General features: G+C 44.6%; 1 protein-coding gene across 1 annotated transcript; it reads right to left on the bottom strand.

Annotated features, from left to right (window-relative positions):
- Window positions 1–5,130: 5,130 nt before the first annotated feature.
- On the bottom strand, window positions 5,131–22,298 carry EBPL (EBP like). The gene is made up of 4 exons (XM_084630013.1): window positions 21,922–22,298; window positions 13,197–13,266; window positions 11,073–11,211; window positions 5,131–5,596 (listed from the first exon to the last, which is right to left on the bottom strand). The coding sequence occupies exons 1-4, from the start codon at window positions 22,105–22,107 to the stop codon at window positions 5,356–5,358; spliced, it is 636 nt and encodes a 211-aa protein (XP_084486139.1). The 5' UTR covers window positions 22,108–22,298; the 3' UTR covers window positions 5,131–5,355.
- Window positions 22,299–25,805: the final 3,507 nt, after the last annotated feature.

Raw genomic sequence — 25,805 nt, 5'->3', positions numbered from 1 at the left:
TCATGGGACTTATCACCAGCTTCATTTTCTGGTCTAGAGATTTTTCTTGAGACTTACTATTCATATTGTTGAGCTGATTTACAGCACTTCTTGAATTTATCTGCATTGTGTTGGTTCATAACATGCCCAAGTGGCAACATATACTTTGCTTTTTTTCCCCCGATGCATTTTCCCTTGCAATGGAAAAATGTATTAAATGTCAGATCCTGCTTCTGCTAACTGTTTTACCATGCCCATGCCATCTCAGGGCCTCATTGTCAAAACATCTACTGACTTCAAATGGAGCAGGATAAGAACATAAGAATGGCTGTACTAGGTCATACCAATGGACCATCTAGCCCAGTAACCTGTCTTCCAACAGTGGCCAATGCCAGATGCCCCAGAGAGAATGAACAGAACAGGTAATCATCAAGTGATCCATCCCGTTGCCCATTCCCAGCTTCTGGCAAACAGAGGCTGGGGAAACCATCCTTGCTCATCCTGGCTAATAGCCATTGATGGACCTATCCTCCATGAACTTCTCTAGTTCTTTTTTGAACCCTGTTATAATCTTGGCTTTCACAAAAAAGGATTGAGCCTTTATCTAAACAATATTGTAATTTTCATCAAAAGTGGTAAAATTGGTTGCCATTTTAAGTGCTAGATCATTTTATCAAATAGTCACTCACTTTACCAAAGTTTTAAAAGTATCATTATCATGAGACTTGTGGAGTTTGATATATAACTAGCCACCTGACTAGGTTATTTTGTCACCCTTACCCCAGACTTTTATTCTGAACTGTAGATTATCTTCTTGATAGATTAAAAACAAACAAAAATGTCTCTTAGAATCAAATCACACACCATTTCAGCAGTTATGAGCAATTATTTACTTTAGGAAACAAGATATTTTTCCTTTAGCAGAAATATAACAATTTATAGTACTTATTACCATGAACAGTTCTTATGACTTATTCCTTATGGCTCTCAATCTTCAATTTGCTAGATAAAACGTGCAATTATACGAAACAAAACCATTATTTGGAAGTGCTTTTATTCCATTAAATATACTGAAAATATTTATCCCTCTGTTTTTCACAGGATTAATATATTTAGTGCATAAGGATTATATTAAAAATAGTTCCAGGACTTTAAAGCTTTACAGTCAGTAAATCATCTTCCTCTAAGTAGATTTTAGTAAAAATTAACTGACATCTCAGAAAAGGTGACTGCAATTCTTGATTACTACCATTAACATCTTATAAAAATAATTAATATGAAGACCCCTGGGTATCTCCAATAAATCCATCCACTCAGTGTCCAACACTATTGTTTTGTAGGACCAGTAAATCATCTTGTGCATTTCAAATACCTTCCACAGTGCCATTCTTAATGATAGCCATCCTCAGCCATAAATAGCCAGGCTGTGTTACTGCCTTTGTTTACACCAGAATCTTTGGGGAATCTAAAATATTAGCATTAAGAGGTACGTGTGGAGCTCTGAAGTCTCACCTACCAAGCTATTCTTGTGGCCAGGGTGTTTGAATGTTAGGGCATATGCATAGTGCAGCGGTTCTCAAACCTTAGCAACCTGAGGACCTCCATTTTGATTTAAAAATTTTCAGGGACCTCTAAGCCCCCCTGCTCAGCCCCAGGCCCTGCCCCCACTCCACCCGTTCCCCTAAGGCCCCGCCCCTACCTGCCCCCTGCTCACTCCATTCCCCCTCCCCCCCCCGTCGCTCACTCGCCCCCACCTTCACTCACTTTCAGCAGGCTGGGGCAGGGCGTTTGGGTGCAGGAGGGGGTGCAGGCGGGAGTGAGGGGTGCAGGCTTACCTGGGGTGGCTCCTGAAAGCAACTGGCACATCCCTCTGGCAGCGGCCCCTGGGGGGGGCCAGGGAGTCTCTACACATTGCCTTTACCCACAGACACCACCCCCCCCCAGCTCCTATTGGCTGCAGTTCTTGGCCAATAGGAGCTGTGGAGTCAGTGCGTGGGGCGGGGGCAGTGCACGGAGACTCTCTGTCCCATCCCCTCCCCCCCCAAGGGTATGTGCCGGCCACTTCCAGGAGTGGCACGGAGCCAGGGCAGGTAGGGAGCCTGCCTTAGCCCTACTGTACTGCCGGACTTTTAGCACCTAAAATCTCCCGGTTTGATTTCAGTAGCCTCTGGGAGAGGGAGGAGTTGATCAGCGGGGCCCTTGGACTCCCTGGAATACCCTCAGGGACCCCCAGGGGCATAGTGCACAGAGAAGTGAAGCGTCAGCTATACAGTATTTTGGAAGGACCACATCAGTCTCTCTCACTTCCTAGTTCCTTGACTCTCAGATTAATGCTCTCCAACCTGCCTCTCTATCGCTACCTGCTTTTTACTCATTCTCTCTTCTCCTCCAGTCTTGGTCTGTGTGCTTTCCCCTTCTCTTCTCAACTCCCCAAGGCATTGCAGTGTGTGGAGTTGCTCTTCCATGTGCAACACCATCTGTTTGGACTCTTCCTCCTTTGGAAACACGTCTCACTTTAAAAATCCCTTTCTTCTTTTTCCCTTTGAGACACCATAGAGGATTTTGTAATGCTGTTGATAAGGGACACTATGCAAATTTTCCAGTGTATACACGGATTTGATAGTTATTTCCCCCCTCCCCCCCCTTTGGAATAGTTTGAGCTATTTTAGTTGCCTTTTTTTTTTAAAGCAAAACTTTAACAAACTATTTTCTTGAATGCAACACAGATCAGATTATTTTTTAAACAAGCAATTTCCCACCACCTCCCAAACAGAGACTACGATAAGCTAAAACCAAACAAAACTAAACCCACTAAACTAAGAGACAATCTATCCTTCACTTTATTACTCAGTGACGTCCATACCTCACAGCAATAATCCATGAGTTTCAACGAAAGAGAATTATTTCTAACAGAGCATCATAGAGTATTTTTACTCTTCTCTGAGTGGGGCAGTAGTAGCAGTGGTGGATGTAATTTAGTAATACTAATGTATAATAATTTTACTGACCAGGTACCTATGGTATTAATGAGACAGTCACTGTATACCTAAATTGAGTTACAGGACTTTCCTATATCAGTGTATCAATCTATCTTAAGAGCAGGCTGTTGGAAACCCCACCCCCAGAAAAGCCACAGAATGGGTCTAGATAAGCAGCCTCCCAAACACACACTTAGGGGGCAATTACAGGCTACCAGCAGGGAAGATGCTACTTCCAGGCTCCAGCCCAAAGACACACAGCCTTTTTGCCAAAGCTGGGAACCGAGAAATCAAAAGACCACTACATGGCTACAAAGACTCTCTGGAGAGAGGGAGGGGGAGCTGCCAGTGAGCTGTTTGTGTGTGGAACAGACTGACATGGACACAGAGACAGGTTCTGAGGCAATGTCTGAAGGAGCTGGGCCCTTCTGCAGCTTCCAGGAGGTGGTAAGCCTTAGGGGCAGGCAGGCATGCCTACAGACTGGCTATCATTTTAAGATGTTTTTCTCTGAAATGCTTTGATTCTAAATAACCAATACAGTGCTTTGAGAAACCCGTTGACCAAACAGCTATTACTGGTCATAGCTCCCGAGGGGCAGAACCGCAGGCACTAAAGATAAGTCAGACCTGCTGAGGAAATCACAGCTAGTACCAGGGTCTAGCAGCTCAAGACTTGGTCTGAGAGTGGGAGAATCACGAGTCTACCCCAAGAGAGGTGATGGCCAGCAGCTGGAGACCTGATGGGGGCCCACTGCAGGGAGAGGTCAGAGATGCAGTTAGCCTGGTTATTGGGACAGTCGTACTTGACTAAAGGATTTAGCAACAAATGTTTTGTGGTGGCAGTGTCCTTACATGCACTTAAAATATTGCCTGGACTTCCAAAAATAATCCTTTTCTGGACACAAGTTACCCTGCTCAAGTGTACATATCAAACATACCGAGTAATAAAGAGCAATGTGGTCTAAAAGTAACTGACAAAACCCCACCATCTAATTTAAAAAGTATTGTAACTAAGAATGCCCAGTGGATTGATTTTTCTTTATCTGGGGCTAGTTCGTAACCCATTCTGCAGGCCTGCACGGGGAAGTACGGTGCCCCTTTACTCCACTGCATTGTATACCTGCATTGCATGACAGGGGAAGCAGCTTCAGCAGAGCCACTGCACCAGCAACTTCAGGTGGGCTCGCAAGGGTGGGGAGTGGACTGAGCTTTGGCTCCGCCTCCCTATAAGCCAGGCAGAACAGCTGCACTTGGGGTGATACACTGTCCTGCCTCAGCTTCCCGGCACATTATGGAACACTGGAATAATACGCTTCCCTTTCCATGGGGCTCATGGCAAAGTCCTCTATTATCCTCCTGTAAAGAGTGAGCCATATTCACCAATGTATAGATATCACACACTTTATTTCCTTCCCTGATAAGGAAAAAGAAAAGAAGGTAAAACTCTTCCATATACCCTCTGTAAAGCATATGGATTTTTCTGAACAAACTAAATTACTCATTTGTTTGTTATAAGCTGTTTGTTGCATCAAAGAATGCTGCTGCTTATCTAGTCTCCACAGTTTGTGAATTAATCTGTGAACATGAAACTGATGAAATCAAATAGAGGAAACATTTTCGGAATATAGTATAGGTAAAATTTCACCAGCACCTGAAATGTTTAATCCAAGGTAAAATCATATATGCAGTCTCAACACCCAGAAGCAAATACATCCCTGGAGCCAGTCAGGTCTGTTTAAATTGTGAAATGGACATTTTTAGAGGGATGTGGGGAGCAGGGAAGGAAAGGCAGAGGGCATTTATCATAACCCTCTCCTGAGGCACAGATAAAGCAGCAAGTTCTCATTCAGATTTAATACCTTAAGTAGACAGATTGCATTACTAATACTTTTCCATATAAGTAAAAATTTGTTGCTAAGAGTCTTGACATATGAGAAACAATCTGCTACAGATATAAATGAAACTCTGAACTTTGACAATACTTGGAGATTGAAGGGTGAACAGGGCTGTGGAATCAGGTCTTAAAGCCAACTTGATTATTTCACTGCTTGCTTGCTTCAGGCAGTTAAAGGATTCCAGCGGGATAAAAACATTTTTATTTTGAGGAGGGAATAAAAGAAAAAGATCTGCACGCCACTTTGTTATAAAATATATTGTTTATTATTGTATGCAGTGTAATAATATGGCAAATGGTTTGAGTACTTTTATATACTTCATTATGTAAATTATTTTCCTCCTCTTAAGAAAGGATCAGCCTGAAATACAATGTCCTACAACAAAATTTACATGTGATCTACAAAGATGAACAGTTGATTGCGTCTCTGCAAAAACAATAATGCTGCTTACACTCACAATTTAAAATCTCTCAATTAATGGGGTTAATGAAGTGGTCTTATCTTCATCTAATCTTCTTTCTAGTATTTGATTTTTCACGATGCATTTGCTTAAGTCCTAACCAAGACTGCCACAATAAAAGTCCAGGTATCACTACCCATATGCCATTAAAAAATACCAGGTAGACCCACAGATAAAGCCAGTTACTGGTGTTTAGGTTAGGACTTCCAATGAGCCAGTCTGGGCAGAACGTCATCCAACCACCATATAATTCACAAACACACAATGTAATCTGTATGAAATGCCTGTAAAGAGGAATAAGAACAGACAATTAGGCAACTGCAATAAAAATTAGTGTTGTCCAGAAAACCAATTGTTTCACACATAATTTTCCATGTTTTGAAATGTATTTTAGTTCTGATGCAGAACAAAAACGAGACCTTTGAAGTTTTTTTCCCCAAAACAATCATGAAACCCACCCCAGAATAGCCAATAGTCCGGTGATTAGGGGACTCAGCTGGAACATGGGAGACACAAATTCAAGTCCTTGTTCCGAATTAGGTAGAGCAGGGACATGAACCTGGATCTCATCTCAGGTGAGTATCTTTTTCTGGAGTCTTTCTCCCCTGTTTTGACCAAAAATTCCATCCTAGACCTGAGAAACATTCTTTCTGAAATTTTTGTCAAACCCTATATTTTTCCAAGAAATATTTTGGTGTCAACAAAACAGCATTTTTCATTGAAAAAAACTGTCAACAAACTTTTGGCCACTTTATGCTAGCACTTACATAATGCTTCACATTATAGAGATAGGGACCAAATATCTCAAAGAACCTCCAGTTACAGGTAACTAACCTCCATTTCTTCTTCGAGTGCTCGTCGCTATGCCCATGCCATGTGTGAGTGATTATTGCAATCCTTCTGTTTGCCAGACAGAGTCAGTCAAAGCACCAATATACTTTTTAACCTGTATAACTTAACCAGATAATTTTTTTGGTCTGCTAATCATTACAAGCAACGTTTACATTAAACTCACAGAGTTTACTAAGCCACCATCAGTGGATGAAATATGCTTAATCTACCAGTGCTGCTTAGGCCCCAGCTTCTAGCTATACTAAAGAACCACATTTAGATTCCATACAAAATAAAACTTTTTAACATGCCCTGGTAACAAGGTTCTCAACACTGTTGAATTTGTCGTATAGACAGGACTGACTGTCTGGCAAACAGAATTTTTGCAATAGTGCTATACCTAATTCAAGGTGCTTGTGTGTATATAAATATACATGAACCCATTATTTATTTTCTTATCCAAATAGCCTTCAAACTGAGAAGACTCTAAGAAGAAAACGGAGGTTACTTACCTGTACCTGGAGGTTCTTCAAGATGTGTGATCCTTACCTGTATTCCACATGGGGGTAAGCATGCACTCCATGTGCCTGAGATGGGAAAATTGGCAAATAGCTTTCATTGGTCCACACCTGCGCCCTGGTCTTCCTTGTGCTCAGTATCAAAAGTATAAGGGGAGGTGCAGACTGACCATTTCTCAAGTTCAGGAGTGGGCAAACTTTTTCGCCCTAGAGCCACATTGGGTACAGAAATTGTATGGAGGGCCAGGTAGGGAAGGCTGGGGGAGGCTATGCCTCCCAAAACAGCGAGGTGTGGCCTGGCCCTTGCCCCCATTCCAGCCCCCCGGAACTCCCACCCCCATCTAACCCCCCCTGCTCCCCACCCCTGACTGCCCCCTGGGACTCCTGCATCCTATCCAAACACCCCTGCTCTCCGCCCCCTGACCATCCCCCCGGGATGTCTGTTCCCTATCCAATCCCCCCTGCTCCCCAGTGCCTGACCACCCCCAGGACCCCTGCCCCTATCCAATCTCCCCTGCTCCTCACCCCCAGACCGCCCCCCCTCCTCGGTCCCCCCAGGCCCCTATCCAACCTTCCCTGCTCTCCCCGCCCCACGTTACCTGTGGGGTGAGGGAAAGGGAGGCTCAGTCCTTTCCCTGTGCATTTCCCCTGCTCATTTGTCTGCTCTCCCTGGCAGTCGGGCAGGGCTCGCTCCCTGTCTGGGCTTGGCTGCTGTGGACAGGGGCCAAACATGCTGGAGGTGGAGGAGGGCCAACTCCTCCTGCTCCTCGCCTCCCCCAACCCCGAACTCCCCCTGACCGTGCCACCCTGGAGCACCAGGTCTGGCCGCGCTATAGCCGTGCCACCCAGCTGGAGCTGCGGCCACGCTGTCCAGGTGCAGGGGGGACTGTGACTGTGAGGGAGGGAGGGAGGGAGCAGAAGGGGAGGGGCCAGGGGTAGCCTTCTCCCCGCTCACCACACTGCTGGGAAGTTGGGCTGGCTCCTCTGCAAGCCTGTCCTGACCCTGCTCCCTGGCAGGAGCTCGGGGGCCAGAGGGAAGGGTCCTGTGGGCCGGATGTGGCCCGCGGGCTGTAGTTTGTCCCCCTCTGCTCTAGTTCTTTCTTTACCACAAATCCAGATGTGATGTGAAGCAGATGGGATGGAGGGCAGGTAGTGGAATACAAACAGATCAGGACCAAACACCTGTAACTGGAGGTTCGAAATAAGTAACCTCCATTTCTTCTTCTTCAAGTGCTGGTCCCTATGCATATTCCACATGTGGCTGACTATGACTGGTAAGCAGTATTTAAACAGGAGGGAGGTGCAGGAATGTGGGCAGTACAGAGCTCTGTAATATCACTGTCCCAGTGGTTGCATCTGTGGAAGAGGCTTGGATTAAAGTGTAATCCTTTGTGAAGGTGTGGATGGAACACCCAGTAGGCGCCCTACAAATGTCCAGTATAGGTACTTCTCAAAGGGATGCCATTGAGGTTGCCTGTGGTCTAGTGGAAAGGGCCCTCAACCCATCTGGGGGAGGAAGCTGGACTAACTGATAGCGAAGATGATGCAGCCAAAGATCCACTTAGACAGCTTTTGAGCAGATAACGTTTGTTCCCATCATCACTCTGCTACAGGGATGAATAAGTCCAAGTGTTCTTCTAATTGGTTCTGTTCTTTGTAGGTAAAACCTAAAGCTCGTCTGACATGGAGGGGTAAAAAAAAAAAAAAGCCTCCTCTCCTCATTGGAAGCATCGGGTTTTGGAAAGAATACCGGTAAGTGAATTGATCGATTGATGTGAAAGTCGGAGACTACACCTCTGGGGTGAATTCTGGGCGAATGCAAAAGGAAACCTTTTCCTTATGGAATATGGTGTGTAGCGGGTTGGCCACGAGCGCTGCCAGTTCATTCACCTTCCTGTCTGACGTGACAGCGACAGGGAAGGCGACCTTCACAGACAGATGGAACATTGAGCACATAGCCAAGGGTTCAAAGGGTGTTCTGTAATTAGTAAGAGAACGAGATTGAGGTCCCATTGTGGCGTTGCATTACTGGCGGGAAGGTTCTAGAGAGACCCTTCAGGAATCTGGTTCTTATCAGGTGAGTAAAACTAAACTAGTCCTTTACCAGAGGGTGGATGGCACTGATAGCTGCTAGGTGGACCTGAAGCAAGCTGATAGAAAGGCTCGATGTCTTGAGAGTGATGAGGTAGTCTGGAATAGCAGGAACACCTGCTGTGTCTGGAAAGAACTGGTTCGGTTGCATCCAGATAGAGAAATGCCTCCATGCAGCTAGATATATCTTCTGGTAGTGTCTTTTCTGGCATGGTTGAAAAGAGCTTGAATGACCTCTGAACATGAACACTTTAGATTTGACGCCCATCCAAATACCAGGCTATGAGGTCCATAGAGTCTGGATTGGAATGTCTTATCCCACTGTTCTCCTGAGTTAGCAGAAGTGGGAAGGATTGAATGCTGATGGGAGAGTGGGTTGACACTCTGAGGAGGTTCAGAACCAAACCAAATTTGTCTGGGCCACTTGGGTGCAATAAAAAAGAGTTATGTTTTCTCATGGCAAATTTTCCCCAGAACCTGAGGAGCAGTGGAATGGGAGAAAAGGCATACCTCAGATGTTCTGTTCATGATAGAAGTCCTGAGCTGGTACTGCTCTGGAGAGGAATACGTTGTTCTTCTGGGAAGTGAACAGGTCCCAGGATGGCATTCCTCATTGAGTGAAGGTTTCATTTAGGACTGAATTGTGAATTTCCCACTCGTGGTCTGTGGAGCAGTGTCTGCTGAGATTGTCTGCCAGAGAATTTTGTGCACTGGGGAAGTACATCACTGTGCCCCTTAGCCTAATGAGAGGCCGGAAACAATGAGTCCTTAGACTTTACAGACCTGGCCTCTGCTCCAGAGATAGTGCTCAGAGGGAAGCTGCTTGTAGAATGAGGCCGATGTACAGGAGGATCCTCCCAGCCTGGATCTCACTGGGGTCTCCTGGCTTTCTCCATGAGCTGCATCCTCAGCTGAAGCTCTCCTCCCTTTTGGGTTTGGGTAGGGAAGGAGCAGCAGAAGCTGAACTTGGCAGAGATGCGAGCCTCCCCAAGCAATAAAGACAGCGTGGATAGTTATTGCTGGCAGAGAAGGAACGTGGGCCAGAGATACGGTTCTTAAACCCCAGAACTCTGGGCACAGACCTTCTCCTGGGGGTAGAGAGGGGACCGGGAAGGGTCCCTGAGATGGGGAAAAACTACTCTATAGTAACTAAAAAGCTACTAGAAAAGCACTAAAAACAGTAAAATTCTAAGAACTATTTACAATATGTTTACAGGTAAGATGATAAAGCTGCTTTGGACCCAGAGGATTCCAACTCAGGCCATCTGGTGGTGGGAAGGAACTGTGGAGGCCGTCAGGCCACACCTCACCTTACCTCATACCCTGGGTACTGAGCATGAGGAATGCCAGGGTACAGGAGTGGACCAACGGACACTACTTGCCAATTCTCCAGTCTCAGGAGCATGAAGTGCATGTGTACCCACATGTGGAATATACACAGGGACCAGCACCAGTTTCTGTGCTTGAAGACTCCAACGAGGGAAACGAAGAAAAACAAGACTGCACATACTCCAAACCAAAGTATAGTGAAACTAACTGACCTAGGTACCCATGCAGGAGGGGACAGTATTTGGAAATACTGGGTTTCCCTTCAAAAAGCAGATAGTCTCATCTTAGAACAGGGATCACTGACTTTCAGACTACTATTAGCAGGTAGCTCCAAGGAACAGCTATGAATGGAGACACCGATAATATCAAGTAAGAACATAACTACCCACCCTTCATCTTTGTAGCTTAAGTTTTGGCACCTTCCTCTAGCTGTGCCCAGGTGGGACTAAAAGTAATCTCTTTTAAGACAGTACATTGTTTAAATGACACTATAATTAGGATCTCTTGATTGATCCGGGAGTCACAATTGCTGCCTGCATGTTCCTAGGGGTGAAAGATCCTCTGCTCTCAAGGAGGTATCAGGTGGAGATAGCTGTCCTGCAACCATCTCAAATCAGCAAAAGGGACTCATCTAGGGGCTGCAGGCTCTACCCTTGCAGGTGCTAAAGCATTGGAGTGGAGGCTCAGGTTATATAAAGTTAGTAGAACATGGTTGCCTACTGTTACAATTGTCCTTGAAATACTCGCTAGAAACAGATTAAGCAACTTCTTGCACAGCACACAAAGCTGCATAGTCAAATGTCATCTCTCATAATATTCTCCTGTGTCCCAGACTTCTGCAGCTTGAAGGCAGCCCAATAGCCCAAGTGTTACTTCAGATCCTAGTTTTCTACAATACACAATTTTTCCCAGCCAACATACTCTAATGCAAGAATCTATTCTATTCATGTACTTTGCACCAAGTAATTGTTGGATTTCTAACAGGACTTACCTGTAGTACTTATCTTTGATAATAGCATAAATGAGGATCAGAGCTAGAAGGCCATCCAAAACAACAGTTAATATTTCCAGAGACACAATGGTTGGATCAGAATAAAGCCACCTTGCATCTGCTCTTCCATATTCTTTCCCTAAAAAATTTAACATAACAGTTAATTCTATTACCGGTATAATCAATTCAAGAAGATAACTCCTTAGTCTGGGAGAACAGACAATATTGCTCCCCTGCACTGATGGAAGATTATGCGTAACATTTTCAAAAGCACCTAAGCACCCAATGGACTTAGGTGACTAAAAATTTTACTTTATGAAATGATGTTTGAGGTGAGCATCCAAGTGTTTCAGAAATGAGATTACCACTGTTTGTTTGCTCAAGTGATGGATTATATAGATTTCTTTCAAAGGAAATTTTTCCCTGAATGTAGGCATCCATGTTCATCAGGTAACTTCTATAGAGGAAAAAAACCCCACCAAAATCTAGAAAAAGACTTTACTTGTGCTGTCTTTATTCCTAAAGTACACATGAGGAAAATGAAAAAGCTTGTTAACCACTGGGGATAATTGTGGTTAGACAAATCCTGAAGATTTGTTTCTAGAACTCAGCTATTTCCCCCAACACCTTAAAATTAGTTTTATATTTTACAGCGCTCCAGCCAAATTCTGATTTCAGTTACACCTGCAGCCGTACTAGCTATATTAAATGAGGGAAGAATTGGACTCCTTTTCTAGTTTACATCCATAAGGAATCAACATTTAAATAAGACAGTAACTGCAAATGGACTGCACACATTTGTCTACAGAGCCAGTTACCATAATTGACAGAGAAATAATTTCCCCTAGAGTTGAAGGGGCAGATTCTCTTATACTATGGTGATGAAGGCCACAGAAATACCTAGGTGGATAGATGCAGAAGTTTCTAATTAAAAAACTGTCCTAATGGAAAAGATATTCAATAAATAGGATTCAATATTTAATGATATAACACACTGGCATCATGGAGGGAACAGAACAATCTTTAAAGAAACAAAAGTCAAGTAAGTCAAGCTGTCCTTGAGTGACAGTCTGTATTGAGTTAGAATGACAGAACAGTTCACTAATGCTGTTTGATATACAAGTTTGTGTTAGTTTCTGCAGTGCAAAGACAATTATTCAGTTTTATCAGTTCATGCTATAGTATGTTTATTAACAATGTGGACCGGTGTCTGCAAAAATAGCATTGCGAAGACACAACCATAATTGGGATTGTTTTGAAGTATAGTACAGATGCCCCAAGCATAAAGGGTTTTGAAAAGAAAATTGGCATAGTCCTGTCTGTCTCACCCTGAACTCCCATTCTAAGCCATGCATTTTGGGTGCACAAAGATGACAGGATCAGGCCGCTTATCAAAACAAAAGATTAAAAACAGAAGTTGTCATTTTGTTCTGTAGCCCTATTATGATATAAGGGTCACAGATGCTGCATTTTAACTAACAAGACTTCTTTACAGTAAGAACAAATATCAAGAAAATTAGATACATTAAGTTCCCAAAATGTCAGCTTTAGACTTCATCACAGAGGGAGCGGATGTGAAATCAGAATGATGTTGCTCTCTTCATTAAATTAACAAGCAATGAATCAGCCTAAACATTAGTCTCTTCAAGATGCTGTTCCAGCAGTGTGTTTTTAGCCACTCATATGTCATCACAAGCAGCATAAACTTACTGCAGAGGAAACTCAGAGGCTATGGTATAATCACATTAGACCTTAATAATGCTGGTTTTTCCTCCTTACTTTCTCAAAGGCAGAGTGGTTGCTGGGTTTTGTTTTTGGAACAGATGATTTGGACTAAAGGGGACATTACCCCATCGGGGCATAAAGTAAACCAAATGTGGGATATAAACTACCATGAGATTCTGGTTCCTCAAAGCTTTCCCTACACATAAAAATAAACAATTGTTCTTCTTTGAGTGACTGTCCATATGAAATCCACTCTTACTGTGTATATGAAATTGGATTCTTTGGCTACCAATATCTGTTGGGGCCACATATGCACCCTACGGTTCCTTGTGCCACCACACCCAATACCCCTACACCTGACAAGTACTCCTGCCATCATTAAATGAAAATGATACTTACACAGAGAGGCAAATATGTTGTCTGACTCTGCCACTGTTCCTATTAAAGACAGGTACACAAAGGGGCCCTCCTAAGGGGGGAAAACAAGGCAGAAATATGTTCTAATTTCACTGAAGCAAGACAACATTCATATTAGCACTCAGAATATGGTGTAGGACATTCTAGGAATGTCATAGATTAGATAAGGAAACTATTAATAAATATAGAAATCCGGTGTGTAAACACCTCAGCAGTGCCACATACTGGACATGCCTTTCAATGCATTTTATACAATAATCAACCAGCATGCATTCAAGTAATCCTGTAGTGCCTGAGACCCCTCTGTTTAAAGAAATAGGACCATTTCGAGCTGTAAAGCATCAACTGTAGTATTTTAGGTCTACTCTCCACACTTCTTTTCCATTTCCCTCATATGCATAAGCCCCCTAGGCAAACACATTGTGGGTGTCCAACAAATTTGACATCAGAACCAAGACATTTAAACTTGCAAATTTCAACTGGCTACAAAACCCACTTTCCCAAGATCCAGAGTCAACTATAATATAATCGTGCACTTATATCACACCTTCAGTCAGAAAACATAAAAGTATTCCAGTATTCAGTTGGTGAGTGAAGGAAGAGAGCTCTGACAGGAGTGCAGTGGCACCAAAAGGAGGAGAGATGGTTAACTGTTAGCCAGGAATGTTTCATAGTAAGCCAGGAAAAGCTTGTAAGAAGACCAGTGATAGGGAAGTGAAAGGGAGTTGGAGAAAGGAAAGTTACAGAGCATAAGAACGTAAGAGAATCAAAGACTGTGACAGCAAAGAAAGACAAGCAGCCTCTGAAATCTCCCTGATAATATAAAGTTGTTTTCAATTTTATCCTTGTATTAACAGCATGAAGGGTATGAACTACTACCTGACCTCACTCTAGTTACAATTTAAAAAAAGGTTACCCTATGAATAAATTCTAAGAATAATCAATTCTGGTGAGAGCTAAGTCCAGTGGTTAGGAGTAGTACCAATGTATTTATATAAAAAGCTCTGGAGTTGCGGGGGATCATACCGATGACTACAAGAACAGGGAACGCCATGTCAGCCCCTCTGGAGAGAACACCAATAAGAGACAAGAGGGAACAGTTCTGTCAAATGTGGCACTGGGCAAAGTTCCAGGTTGGCAGCCCTGCGGGATGAAGGTGTTTATTTCTGCTCAGAGCAGTACAGTCCAGGCACCAGAAGAGCAGGCTTCATTGCAGAGCTGTACCAGCATGCTGCAACCCTGTTCTGGAAGGATCACCTCTAGATAGCATAGGATAGTTCATTTATCTTCAATTATCTGATGAGGTGTTCATCTTTGTGATATCTGTCCACTAGGAACTGTAGTGAGACCAACAGTTCATTCTACAGTCGGAAGGCACTGAACAACCTTCACGTGAGAACACCTTTAGGGAATTACAACCTGGGCTGGATTAAAGAAGGTTTTCTAGAGGTGAAAGAGTTCCTCATTAGGACTGTTTGAAACAAACAAACAAAAAAACATAAACACACATGGTTGCATCCTGGCAGATTTGGAAAAACGTACTGGATTTTTAACTCAGCCATGACAACGATGCACAATTTTCCATTCTGGGCCCTGGCCCCACCCTGACCTCCCAACCACTTTGCTCAGTATTCTTCCATCCTCTTGAGGATGAGGAGCAGGGGGTTGGACTAGATGACCTCCTGAGGTCCCTTCCAACCCTGATATTCTATGACACACAGTAGAGAGAGGCACAACTGCATCAGCAACTGTTCTTCATCCACCTGCTGCAAAGACAGAAAGGCAGGAAGAGAAAGTCACAGGGGCTGGCAAAAGAACAGGACATCACCATATCTAAGGCAAAGCAGCACTCTCGGACTCTCCATGCCCAATCTTCAGTCCATCCATATTGAACATAATAAGTAGGAAAGCAGCAAAGAGAAACCCGTGTACCCAACAGCAAAGACAAAACACACAACATGTACAATATGGCTGAATTACTATTGAAAAAGCACAAAACTCTCATCATTCCACTCTCAGCTTTAACACAGGAGGGTTTGAGGGGTTTGTTTTTTTTTGCATAATTTGATGATATTTCAAATCTATCATTAAGTATGTTTTTGATGGACTCTCAGATAAGGTGCTCAGGTACTACAGTGATGGAGGCCATATAAATTCCTAGATTAGATTGTTTAGTTTAGTCTTTATGATGAGAAATCCTGTCAGTAAAGTTCACAGACCTGGTCTTTAATTTCTGATGACATGGTAAAGCGCCCCTCGACCTGAGGTTCCTATTCTCAGGGACCCCTGTTTTTTAAATACAATTCTGTGCAGCAGCTGCATCTTCATTAGCAAAACTGAACAAGAACACAGAATAAACTGTATTTTAAAAAAGGAATCCAGAAAAACAGAGGGATAGGGTTGTAAGCGTTTTAAAGCAGATATTGGGCCAATTGCAAAAACTGATCAAGCAAACTGTTCTACTTAAAATGAAGCATTATTAGTCCCTTGTGCATATATTAGTAACCTATATCCCTGCCCCCCTAATATTTTTAAAACCCCCTTGGCTAAATATTTTTTTCTAATGATATGTTAGTGACATATTAGTATTGCTAAGTCACATAAGCCACACAAAACTCAAGCAGTAATAAAATTATGAGACCGGAAAAGGACAATAGTAGAATGGTTGGCTCACTGCTGGTACATCCCCTTGTTGATGGTTGCTCCAGTCCTGTGGTGATCTGCCTCTTCTCGCAACTTGGGCCTCTGGCCAGTTTGCATTTTAGTTCTACCCCTTCTGGGGTTATAGAGAATCCTACAATAATCCTTACAAAAGGTCTTCAGCCCCATTGTCCTCACACCCTCCTCTCAGGGTTCGCAATTGAGCTTATCCCCATCTCAGGGGCTGTCACCTCACCAGTAGCTGGTAGGGAAACCCTGGTCACCCCGCTACAGTGGGTTCCAGCCACTGTCTGTTCCGTCGAGCGACTCCCTTCTGCTGCCTCCCTGGACTTCTTCCTACCGTAGTCTGTCAGCAGGTCTCTTCCACAGCCTCTCTAAGTTCACCCTTTTTTCAGAGCCAGGACTCGCAAGATTCTCCCATAGAATCCCCTAATAAATCCCACTCCAAAAGTACAAACAAACCAACTTCTGCCCTCCTCAGGCTTGGCCTTTCATGTCTCAAATTTCCCTTGCTCTGTTCCTCCATCGAACATCTGCCAGGTCTCTCTCACCTGCCACACCTTACCCTTTTATCAGGGTTGCACACCACTGCAGCCTGCTCTACCTCCCATATTGCTCTGTGTCTCTCCTACCAGACTTCTCTACTTAGGGAAGGCGCCCAGGGCCAACTTTCTCCCTGGGCTTCATCCTTTACCCTCCTAACTTCTCCACTCTCTAGTTCCAGAGAGTTTCTCCCTACAGCCCCCTTCTGCTCCAGGCTCCCTTTCTTTATAGTCATCGCCCAACTCCTTCTTCAGCTGGGCTTTAATTAATCCTCTAGGTGCAACAAGGTGGGTTAACTGGCCTTTGAGGCCCACATTAATCCCTTCAGAGGCAGGATGGTGTATATATCCCAACACAACGTCAACCCATTGCCCACTTTGTCCTCAGACCTCATTAAAACAAATCTAGCCGTTTCACTTGTGGTATATTTTATTTATATGCTGCAACTGGCACTCTTGGTGAAACAAAATCAATTAAAAAATACCTGATCTCAATATTAAACTTCTCGTAACATTGAAAAATGACCTGCATTTTAAACACATGACCCTAGTGAACAGACTGATTTTCTGCTGGGAGAGATGAGGGAAGGAATTCAGGGCCTGTGCTACGATACAAGAAGACACAAGCTGCCATGATGTCCTCGTTGGACATGACAGACAGACATACCATATGTCAAGGTTCCTCCCCCACTCTGAACTCTAGGGTACAGATGTGGGGACCTGCATGAAAAACCTCCTAAGCTTATCTTTACCAGCTTAGGTCAAAACTTCCCCAAGGTACAAAATATTCCACCCGTTGTCCTTGGATTGGCCGCTACCACCACCAAACTAATACTGGTTACTGGGGAAGAGCTGTTTGGACGCGTCTTTCCCCCCAAAATACTTCCCAAAACCTTGCACCCCACTTCCTGGACAAGGTTTGGTAAAAAGCCTCACCAATTTGCCTAGGTGACTACAGACCCAGACCCTTGGATCTTAAGAACAATGAACAATCCTCCCAACACTTGCACCCCCCATTTCCTGGGAAATGTTGGATAAAAAGCCTCACCAATTTGCATAAGTGACCACAGACCCAAACCCTTGGATCTGAGAACAATGAAAAAGCATTCAGTTTTCTTACAAGAAGACTTTTAATAAAAATAGAAGTAAATAGAAATGAAGAAATCCCCCCTGTAAAATCAGGATGGTAGATATCTTACAGGGTAATTAGATTCAAAAACATAGAGAACCCCTCTAGGCAAAACCTTAAGTTACAAAAAAGATACACAGACAGAAATAGTTATTCTATTCAGCACAATTCTTTTCTCAGCCATTTAAAGAAATCATAATCTAACACATACCTAGCTAGATTACTTACTAAAAGTTCTAAGACTCCATTCCTGGTCCATCCCCGGCAGAAACCAGCATATAGACAGACAATAGTCTAGTCTGGAGACTTTGTTTCTCTCCCTCCTCCCAGCTTTTGAAAGTATCTTGTCTCCTCATTGGTCATTTTGGTCAGGTGCCAGCGAGGTTACCTTTAGCTTCTTAACCCTTTACAGTGAGAGGAGCTTTCCCCTGGCCAGGAGGGATTTCAAAGGGGTTTACCCTTCCCTTTATATTTATGACACTATACAAGAAGACAGGTGGCTTCTCATAGCAGCAGTTTGCTTAAGCATCACATCAGCCAGGATCCAGGCCATATATATCAAATATTTTACTTACCATTCCTGCCAATGCATCTCACACAGTACTGTCTCCATTCGGACAAAATGGGCAAGGATGCTGATTGTGTGCCATCCAAAGATTTAATTTGCTGCAGCTGTTAAGGACTGTCACTATGTGACAGGACTGAACTGAGAAGCAGCGATCACTATGAAGACCTAATCGATCGTATTTATCTTTAGGTTTTTATTTGAATGTTGATAAGCTCAACCCCTATTGGCAGCTGATGAAACAGTCCAAGAAGGTGGAGAGGCTCTGAGGGGGCACAAGAAAGAGGAATGAGGGGAAAGGAATGAGATGATTCAAGGGATTACGAATGAAATAGGGAACCTTTCATCTGTAAGCCCTTGGTTTGACTCTAACCTGGTCAGCAAGGAAGTTATTACAAATCAGTTTGCTGTTTGGAGGTCTACAGGGAATGAGCAAGGAACCTTAATCTGTTACCTACCCCAAAAACCATCAAAAATTACACCTGCAGCAGAGGTGCCAAGCACTGAATGAGCATGAAAACTTTTGCACACATAAAAGCAGTCCTTTTAGGGAATAGGGTTCGCAGGGAAGGAATGCTTTTAGACACACCCCACGCTGCAGTGTGTCAACAGCATTACAGCAGTAACCTGGGCAGCTTTTTGCCGTCTGTGTTTTGCTAGGAGGTTCTGACCTGTCCTTTTGGATGCAGACTTTGTAACCGTTATCTAGGCTTTTGCTACCTCCAGACTAGACTATTGCATTGTGCTTTGTGTGGAGCTACAGTTGGAAACCATTTGGAGACTGAAACAGGTTCAAAACGCAGCAGCTCACGTACTGAATGGGATATCAGACTGGGAGCATGACACCAGTGTTCCAGGATCTGTGTTGGCTGCCAGTTGGCCTCTTTGTGAAGTTTAAGATGTTGGTTATGACTCACAAAGCTGTAAGCGGTGGGACTGGCCTATCCAAGGGATCGCCTCTCTCCCTCTGCTGTGCCATCACAGCTGCTGTCAGGAGAGGCACTCAAGCTGAGATCTCCTTTGTTATAACAGTTGGGGAGGCTGGAAGGGTGTCTGTGAGGGCTCCAGGACTCTGGAACTTGCTCCTCACCTTGGTCCCAACAAGCCCAAATTTGATGACTTTTTGGTCATATAGCAAGAGACATCTGTTTGGGGTTTTTGAGAGGGCTGAAGATATGCTTCCTAGACAATGAAGGGATAGAAAAGAGTTTCTGTCGGTGACATAATGCGATCCTGGGATGCATAAACAAGGAAATCTCAAGTAGGGGTAGAGAGGTTATTTTACCTCTGTATTTAGCACGGGTGTGATCACTGCCGGAATAGCGTGTCCAGTTCTGGTGCCCACAATTCAAGAAGGAAGCTGATAAACTGGAGAGCGTTCAGAGAAGAGCCACAAGAAGGATTACAAAACATGCCTTATAGCAATAGACTCAAAGAACTCAATCTGTTTAGGTTAACAAAGAGATGGTTAAAGGGTGACTTGATTACAGTCTGTAAGCATCTTCATGGGGAACAAATATATAATAATAGGCTCTTCAATCTATTAGGGAAAGGTATAACATGATACAATGGCTGGAAGTTTAAGATAGACAAATTCAAACTAGAAATAAGGCATACATTTGTAATAGTGAGAGTAATTAACCATAGGAACCATTTACCAAAGGTCATGGTGGATTCTCCATCACTGACCATTTTTAAATGTATGTATCTTCTAAAAGATATGCTCTAGGGTTTATTTTGGGAAAATTTTATGGCCAGTGTTATACAGGAGGTCAGACTAGATGATCACCATGGTCCCTTCTGGCCTTGGAATTTCTGAATCTATATTCACAACAACTGCCTCCCCAAGCAGAAATTTCTATAACCCCAAAAAAGGAGCGAGAGAGAGAGAGATTCTATGAAGGCCACTAGGGACTATGTTATTGCCAATCTAATTAATGTGGAAAGCAGTTAGATACCTAGAATACATAGCCTAGATCAGGCTAGGTGGAACTCAGAGAAGACTGCCAGCTTCCACTTACTACCTCTTCCACGCAGTAGTTCAGCCCTGAGCAAAAGGAAGGAAGGGATGGGAGCCAACATCATCAGGTTGTGGGGAAGAAAGGAGAGGGGCAGAGCAGTGCCCAATCTCATGGCCCGCAGTACAGGTTGTAGGGGATCACTGAAAGACGCAGTGCAGGCTTACATAAACAAACATTCTTCTGATGTTTATGTCCCATGTGCTTGCTCATAATTTGAACCTAGACGACAGTGATGGATAACATTCCTCAGAAATTGCTCCATCATTACAATCTGTGCATTTCCTCACCATGTCACTAGCAAATGTGAAAGGAGCGTGTTGTCATGAGATCAAAGCCACTTTCTGGAACTAGTAGGATGGCAGGTGGAGTTCTGTGAAAGCAACTGACTGTCAGCTGAAAAGTTTTCAGGATGCTTTGTTAAAGATGTGTAAAATATTGATATCAACCAAGTCTGAACTCTGTATAAAATCTGTCCACAGTATTAAATGGAGCGTTGCCCTGCACATTCACAGCTTGATTTTCAAAGGTGATGAGCAACTTCAGCTCCCACTGAAGTCAGCGAGACTTTTGAAAATCAGGACATAATTATGTGCTATGGGCAAGATGCATTTGTTGAAGTGAGCCCATCACCCGTAAGATATTGCCCAGTGCTTGGATTCATGGGTCTGTCTCAGGACTTAGTGATGCAAGTCATGATGTGCTGCAGAAGCGCAAAGAAACTGATTGCATGTGTTGTGGTTGATGTCCCAGACGTGATAAAAGAGCTGAATATAACATTTTGATTTCCTGAGACAAGTGAAAGGCTGTTTGATTACAAAGGACATACGTGGTCCAAATCTCAAACACACAGTGATTTTTCCAGTGCTTGGCTGGATACAAGAAGTAGTTTCACTTAAATGTTTTCAGCTATCCTCTAAATTTCAGCAAGAGTTAAGATTTCTCTGTAACATCAAGTGAAGCAGTAATCTTTCTGTGGATGAACTGGGAGAAAAACTGAGTTTTCACTAAGTTCTTCTAATCAATTAAACAAATCATTCTGACTTTGACTTGAAACTGACAGAGCAGCTACAAAGCCCTAAGAAGATGACACAGCCTACAAGTTCCACCACCACTCGGTGGTCTTAATTTTCTTGTGAAAAAAAGATTGCAGCAGGTTTTCCCCCCACACGCCTGTCCGGTACAGCTTGCCGAGTGGGCACATTGACTTGGCTTCTGAAGTATTTAAAAATGTAAAATTGATCAAATCCTACCAGAAGCCTCAGTGACTCAAGAGGCTGAGGACTTGTAAGACCAGCAGCAAACCAGGATGCCTCCAAACTCTTGCCCAGGGTAGTCAGATTTATAGGGCCATGGCCACTGATAAAGTAGGAACCGGCTCTCTGACAGCTGGAGTTACTGCCTGTGTCTGCGGCCGCTGAAATATTGAACGCCCAGTACTGAGCCGTAATAGTGCGAGGCAGCGTCTGCGCCAGGAGAGTAGTTTGCCCATGACGCGGAGACATGGGGGTGCATTTACCACGCGGGGGGCAGCTGTGTTTTGTTACGGGGGGGGGAAGGGGGAGAGGGCTTCTGGCAACTGCCTCAGGCTGGGTCTGGTTCATACCCGCCTGTGTTGGGCTGAGCTAGGGAAGCCGCGTCCCCCCCATTCCTCACCGCGCCGCCCCCTTTTCTGACCAGCCCCATGCCCCAGAACAGCCCCCCTTCCTCTCCCGCAGCACCGGCTCCCGCTACCCCACTGTGGGCCCGGCCATTCCCCGAGCGGGCTGCCCCCGGCCCGGGCCGCACTCACCAGCGTGCAATGCACCAGCACGTCGTAGCAGAGCCAGCCCAGCACCCAGCGATCCGCCGGCGGGCAGCGCCCGCCCAGCCTCCGGCCCAGCGCCCAGGCCAGGCCCAGCTGCAGCGCGCACACCGCCAACGAGCCCGCCGCCGCCGCGCTGAGCAGCGGGGGAGCTGCGGCCCCGCGCCCGGCCATGCCGCGCTCACCACGGCAGCGGCTGCCACCCCCGCCTCCACCCCACGCGGCCGGCGGCCCAGCCCACAGAGCGGCCACCGCCAGGGCCGGGGGCGGGGCCGGGCCACCCTGCGGCAGCCCCGGGCACGCGGGGAGGGGGCACTGCCAGCCTGTAGGAGGCCCGGGCACAGAGAGGCGGGAAGGCACCGCCAGCCACTGTTCCCTCTCAGCTGTGGCCTGCACACAGATCCTAAACCCCCCGCACATGATGAAACACCGCATGCACAAAAATTTGCACAGAAGAATTTTTTCGCGCACAGGGCCTGTCAAAAATTGGCGGGAATATTGCTGCCAGCCTGCAGAAGCCCTGGGCACAGAGAGGCTCTGCCAGCCTGCGGCAGCCCCTGGCACAGAGAGTCAGGCACGGCCAGCCTGCAGCAGCCCGAGGCACAGAGAAGCAGGGGGAAATCACTGTGACCTTGTGTCAGCCTTGGGCAGAGAGAGACAGATGGTGGGGAAGGTGTTAGGGTTATGGGCACCCACCAGCTGCCTTGGGCAGGAAGGTGGCTCTGGGGTGTCACTACCTGTCTGCAGGAAGGCTCATACAGTTTGCCTTTGGTAATGTCAAACTCAACCATAAAGAAAAAAGAAATCACAGGGGCCCTAGAACGCAGCGTTCTATTTGGGGAGTTGAAAAAGGACAACGTGTGGTGATAGAGACTGTCAGACTGGCACGGTGGCCATGCCTAACTGAGGCTGCTATGCGGTGGCAGAGCAAACGGGGCCCTGACAATCAGAGGCTAAAAGGACTCTTCTCCCACTGTCTGGAATACAAGCTTTAGACGGAGCTTGTCTCTGACCAGAAATTGCACTACACAGGCCATAGAATTTTCTCCAGCCATTCCTGTCTTGAGCCCAGTACCTTGTGATTGAGCTAGTATGTTTCTTTTAGGATAGCCACTCTAACTAAACACAGGAACTTCCACACTGGATCACACCCAAAGTCTATTTTGTCCAGTATCCTGTCTCCAGTAGTACCAGATGTTTTCAAGTGAACAAAACTCACTTCACCTCAGGGCAAGTTTCATTTTATAGGTACCTTCTGTGTCATAATCCTACTAGCTCTTCATCTGTATCTAATGAATTGTTCAGACGTTTGCCATCAACTTATGCTTCTATTTTCCATTAACCAAATAGAAAGACAATGTGATTGCATGTTAACTAGGTATTCCAGTTCAGCTTGTGGTAGACCAAAAGAGTAATATAAATGCTTTAGACTTAGGACCCAACATTTATTTTAGTGCAGGAAAATATTCTAATTTTTATATTTGATACATTGCCATTTAATTGTTAGTTATTTTTTTCACTTGGCTATTGATGCTCCTGAGTTCATCTGCAACATCCACTTTTAAGTCCTCATTAAAGACCCACTCCTGCCATACTGCTTAAAGTGAATCTAGTTGTATATAATTTGCCTGGTTTTGTTCCCCCTTTCCCAACCTCCCTCTCTGTGTGTCTGTCCTTAGATTGTGAGCTCCTCAGAGCAGGGTCCATGAGAGTTTAGAAAGCTCCTTTCAAATAGCCAGCATTAAGTAAATAAGGTGATTTGAGAGACTTTCCCCTAGTGTCACTGAGGGCAGAGGCCTTGCCTATCAGGGTACCAGAGCCCTTTCAAGCTATTTTAGTAGGAGACAAATTTAGAGCAGAGGGTGGTCCTAAAGGAGTTACACTGCCATCAAAAGCAGTTTTCCAAATGCAAGAATACAGTATAGAAGTTTTATGAGGTGTCATTAATCCTGGAATTAAAATCCCATTAGTTAATTTCTCACACCATGCCTTCATCAAGATAGAGGACCTGGCAATGCAATTAAATTAGAAGGAACCATATTTGTCTACTAACTTGGATGTGGAAACACAAGGCACAAAGGGCCAAACAGTAGTGTACTGTGGTGTTGGCCTTATCTGCTCAAGTCTTGTAAATCCTAGTGTAAAGGAATGGCCCAGTGGGAAAATATGTACAAGTTGACCATGGTTCCAGACTTTAGTCCCCTATGTACTACCATAGCTATTGCAAAAAGCTGAAGCATCTGGCATTCAACATAGATACCAACTAGGCCTGAAGAGGGATGGCTCCAGCTGGATGTCAGGGCCAGGATCAACAAGTAAAGGGGAACTCCCTTGGGAGAACTGTGTAGCAGCCCAGACTACATGCAGGGTGATTTGCTGTACCCTGTTCTATATCAATTCATATACCACTTTCATTACTATTGCGCATATTACAGTAGTATAACTAGGACCACAATTAACATCTGTCACACAAAAGTCATTCTCATCCTTTCTGCAGGGGGAGGGCTGTAAGTGCATCATAGTGTGGTTTTGCTTTGGTAGTTTTTTTAAATATACACACAGTTTTGTGGGGGTTAGAGAAGGCAGGCTAAAGAAACATACCTTGTACTTGGAGTGGGAGGTGGTGAAATTTGTGACAATTCTTAGTTCCTGTGGGAGTTCATTCCAGTGTCTCAAACCAACCCGTGAGAAAAAAGTGTCTGACCTAGATGAGCTTTACCCATGTGGTAAAAGTTCCCTTGTGCCTGAGAAGCAGACTTGACAACCATGATTCTTCATCCCAGAGCTAAGCAATCTTGTAGGCACTTGGCTCCGCACCACGCAGCAGCTTAAAGGTAAGAAACAAGACCTTGAACTTGACCTGCTATTTCATGGGAAGCCAAGGTAGAGAGTGACAGAAATGTTTGATGGGCTTGTGATAAACCTGGGTTGATGATGAAAGATGTAGTAGGTTTTTTTGTTTCAGAGTAGCAGCCGTGTTAGTCTGTATCCGCAAAAAGAAAAGGAGGACTTGTGGCACCTTAGAGACTAACAAAATTTATTTGAGCATAAGCTTTCGTGAGCGACAGCTCACTTCATCGTTTTTTTGTGCCACTTGGGAGTTTTCTAAGGCTGATGACTTCATGACCAGGTAGTCATGGTACTTCATGACTGCTGTAGTCCAACTGGGAGGCGACAAGAGCCTGAATAACTGGGCTGTTAACTGTCCATGATTGGATGGAGTCTCTTAGCCTGCCAGAGATGAGAAGCACTAAACTCTTAGTGAGAGGCTAGTATCAGCAAGGAATCCAGGAAGCCCTAAACTATGGATTGAATTTCCCAATTTGGGGGTATGCATCTTTAACCAAAGGAGGCTGCGCCATGGCTCCAAATTCTTCCCAGGTAAAAACGAAATTATTCCTCCTACGGATTAGGATTCAGCTCACATCCATATTTCTTCAGCTAAACCACCAATTGGGGTATTGGCCAGACTAAAACTGCTTTGCAGATCAGGAAATCCCTGAACAATAATCTCAATACCTGAGTTCCAGCTTGTTGCAATGTATCTCATACCTTCATCCCAGCAGACCGGTTGTGTGGTCACCATGTGCCAGGCAGGTTTTAAGAGACCAACCAATCGCATGCCGTGGCCCACCTCCCCAGCCCAAAAAAAAGTGTCTTTCCCATAGAGAGAACCAGAAAAATTTACTTAGGGCTAAAGATACCTCGACTCTCGAGTTCTTTAGAAAGGGGTGTAGGGTGACAAACCTAGAACACTACCTCAAGGCCAGGCACTCCAATAGCTCAAGCCCTGATTGGGCAAGGCTGGCACTAGAGTCATACAGGTTTGATCTTTGCTACTCTCAGTTGGAGTCAGACTGCTCTCATTGTCA

The sequence above is a fragment of the Lepidochelys olivacea genome (genome assembly GCF_965140295.1).
Source record: "Lepidochelys olivacea isolate rLepOli2 genome assembly, chromosome: 1".
NCBI lineage: Eukaryota > Metazoa > Chordata > Testudines > Cheloniidae > Lepidochelys > Lepidochelys olivacea.
Note: the sequence above shows the minus strand (reverse complement) of the source record. Positions and strands in the feature narration are given on the sequence as shown.

Coding starts and splice junctions, on each gene's coding strand:
- EBPL (XM_084630013.1), bottom strand. CDS start 22,107: ATGGCCGGGCGCGGGGCCGCAGCTCCCCCGCTGCTCAGCGCGGCGGCG. Junction 13,267..21,921: donor TGCTGGTGCATTGCACGCTG/GTGAGTGCGGCC, acceptor TTCCCCCCTTAG/GAGGGCCCCTTTGTGTACCT. Junction 11,212..13,196: donor CAACATATTTGCCTCTCTGT/GTAAGTATCATT, acceptor TAAATTTTTTAG/GGAAAGAATATGGAAGAGCA.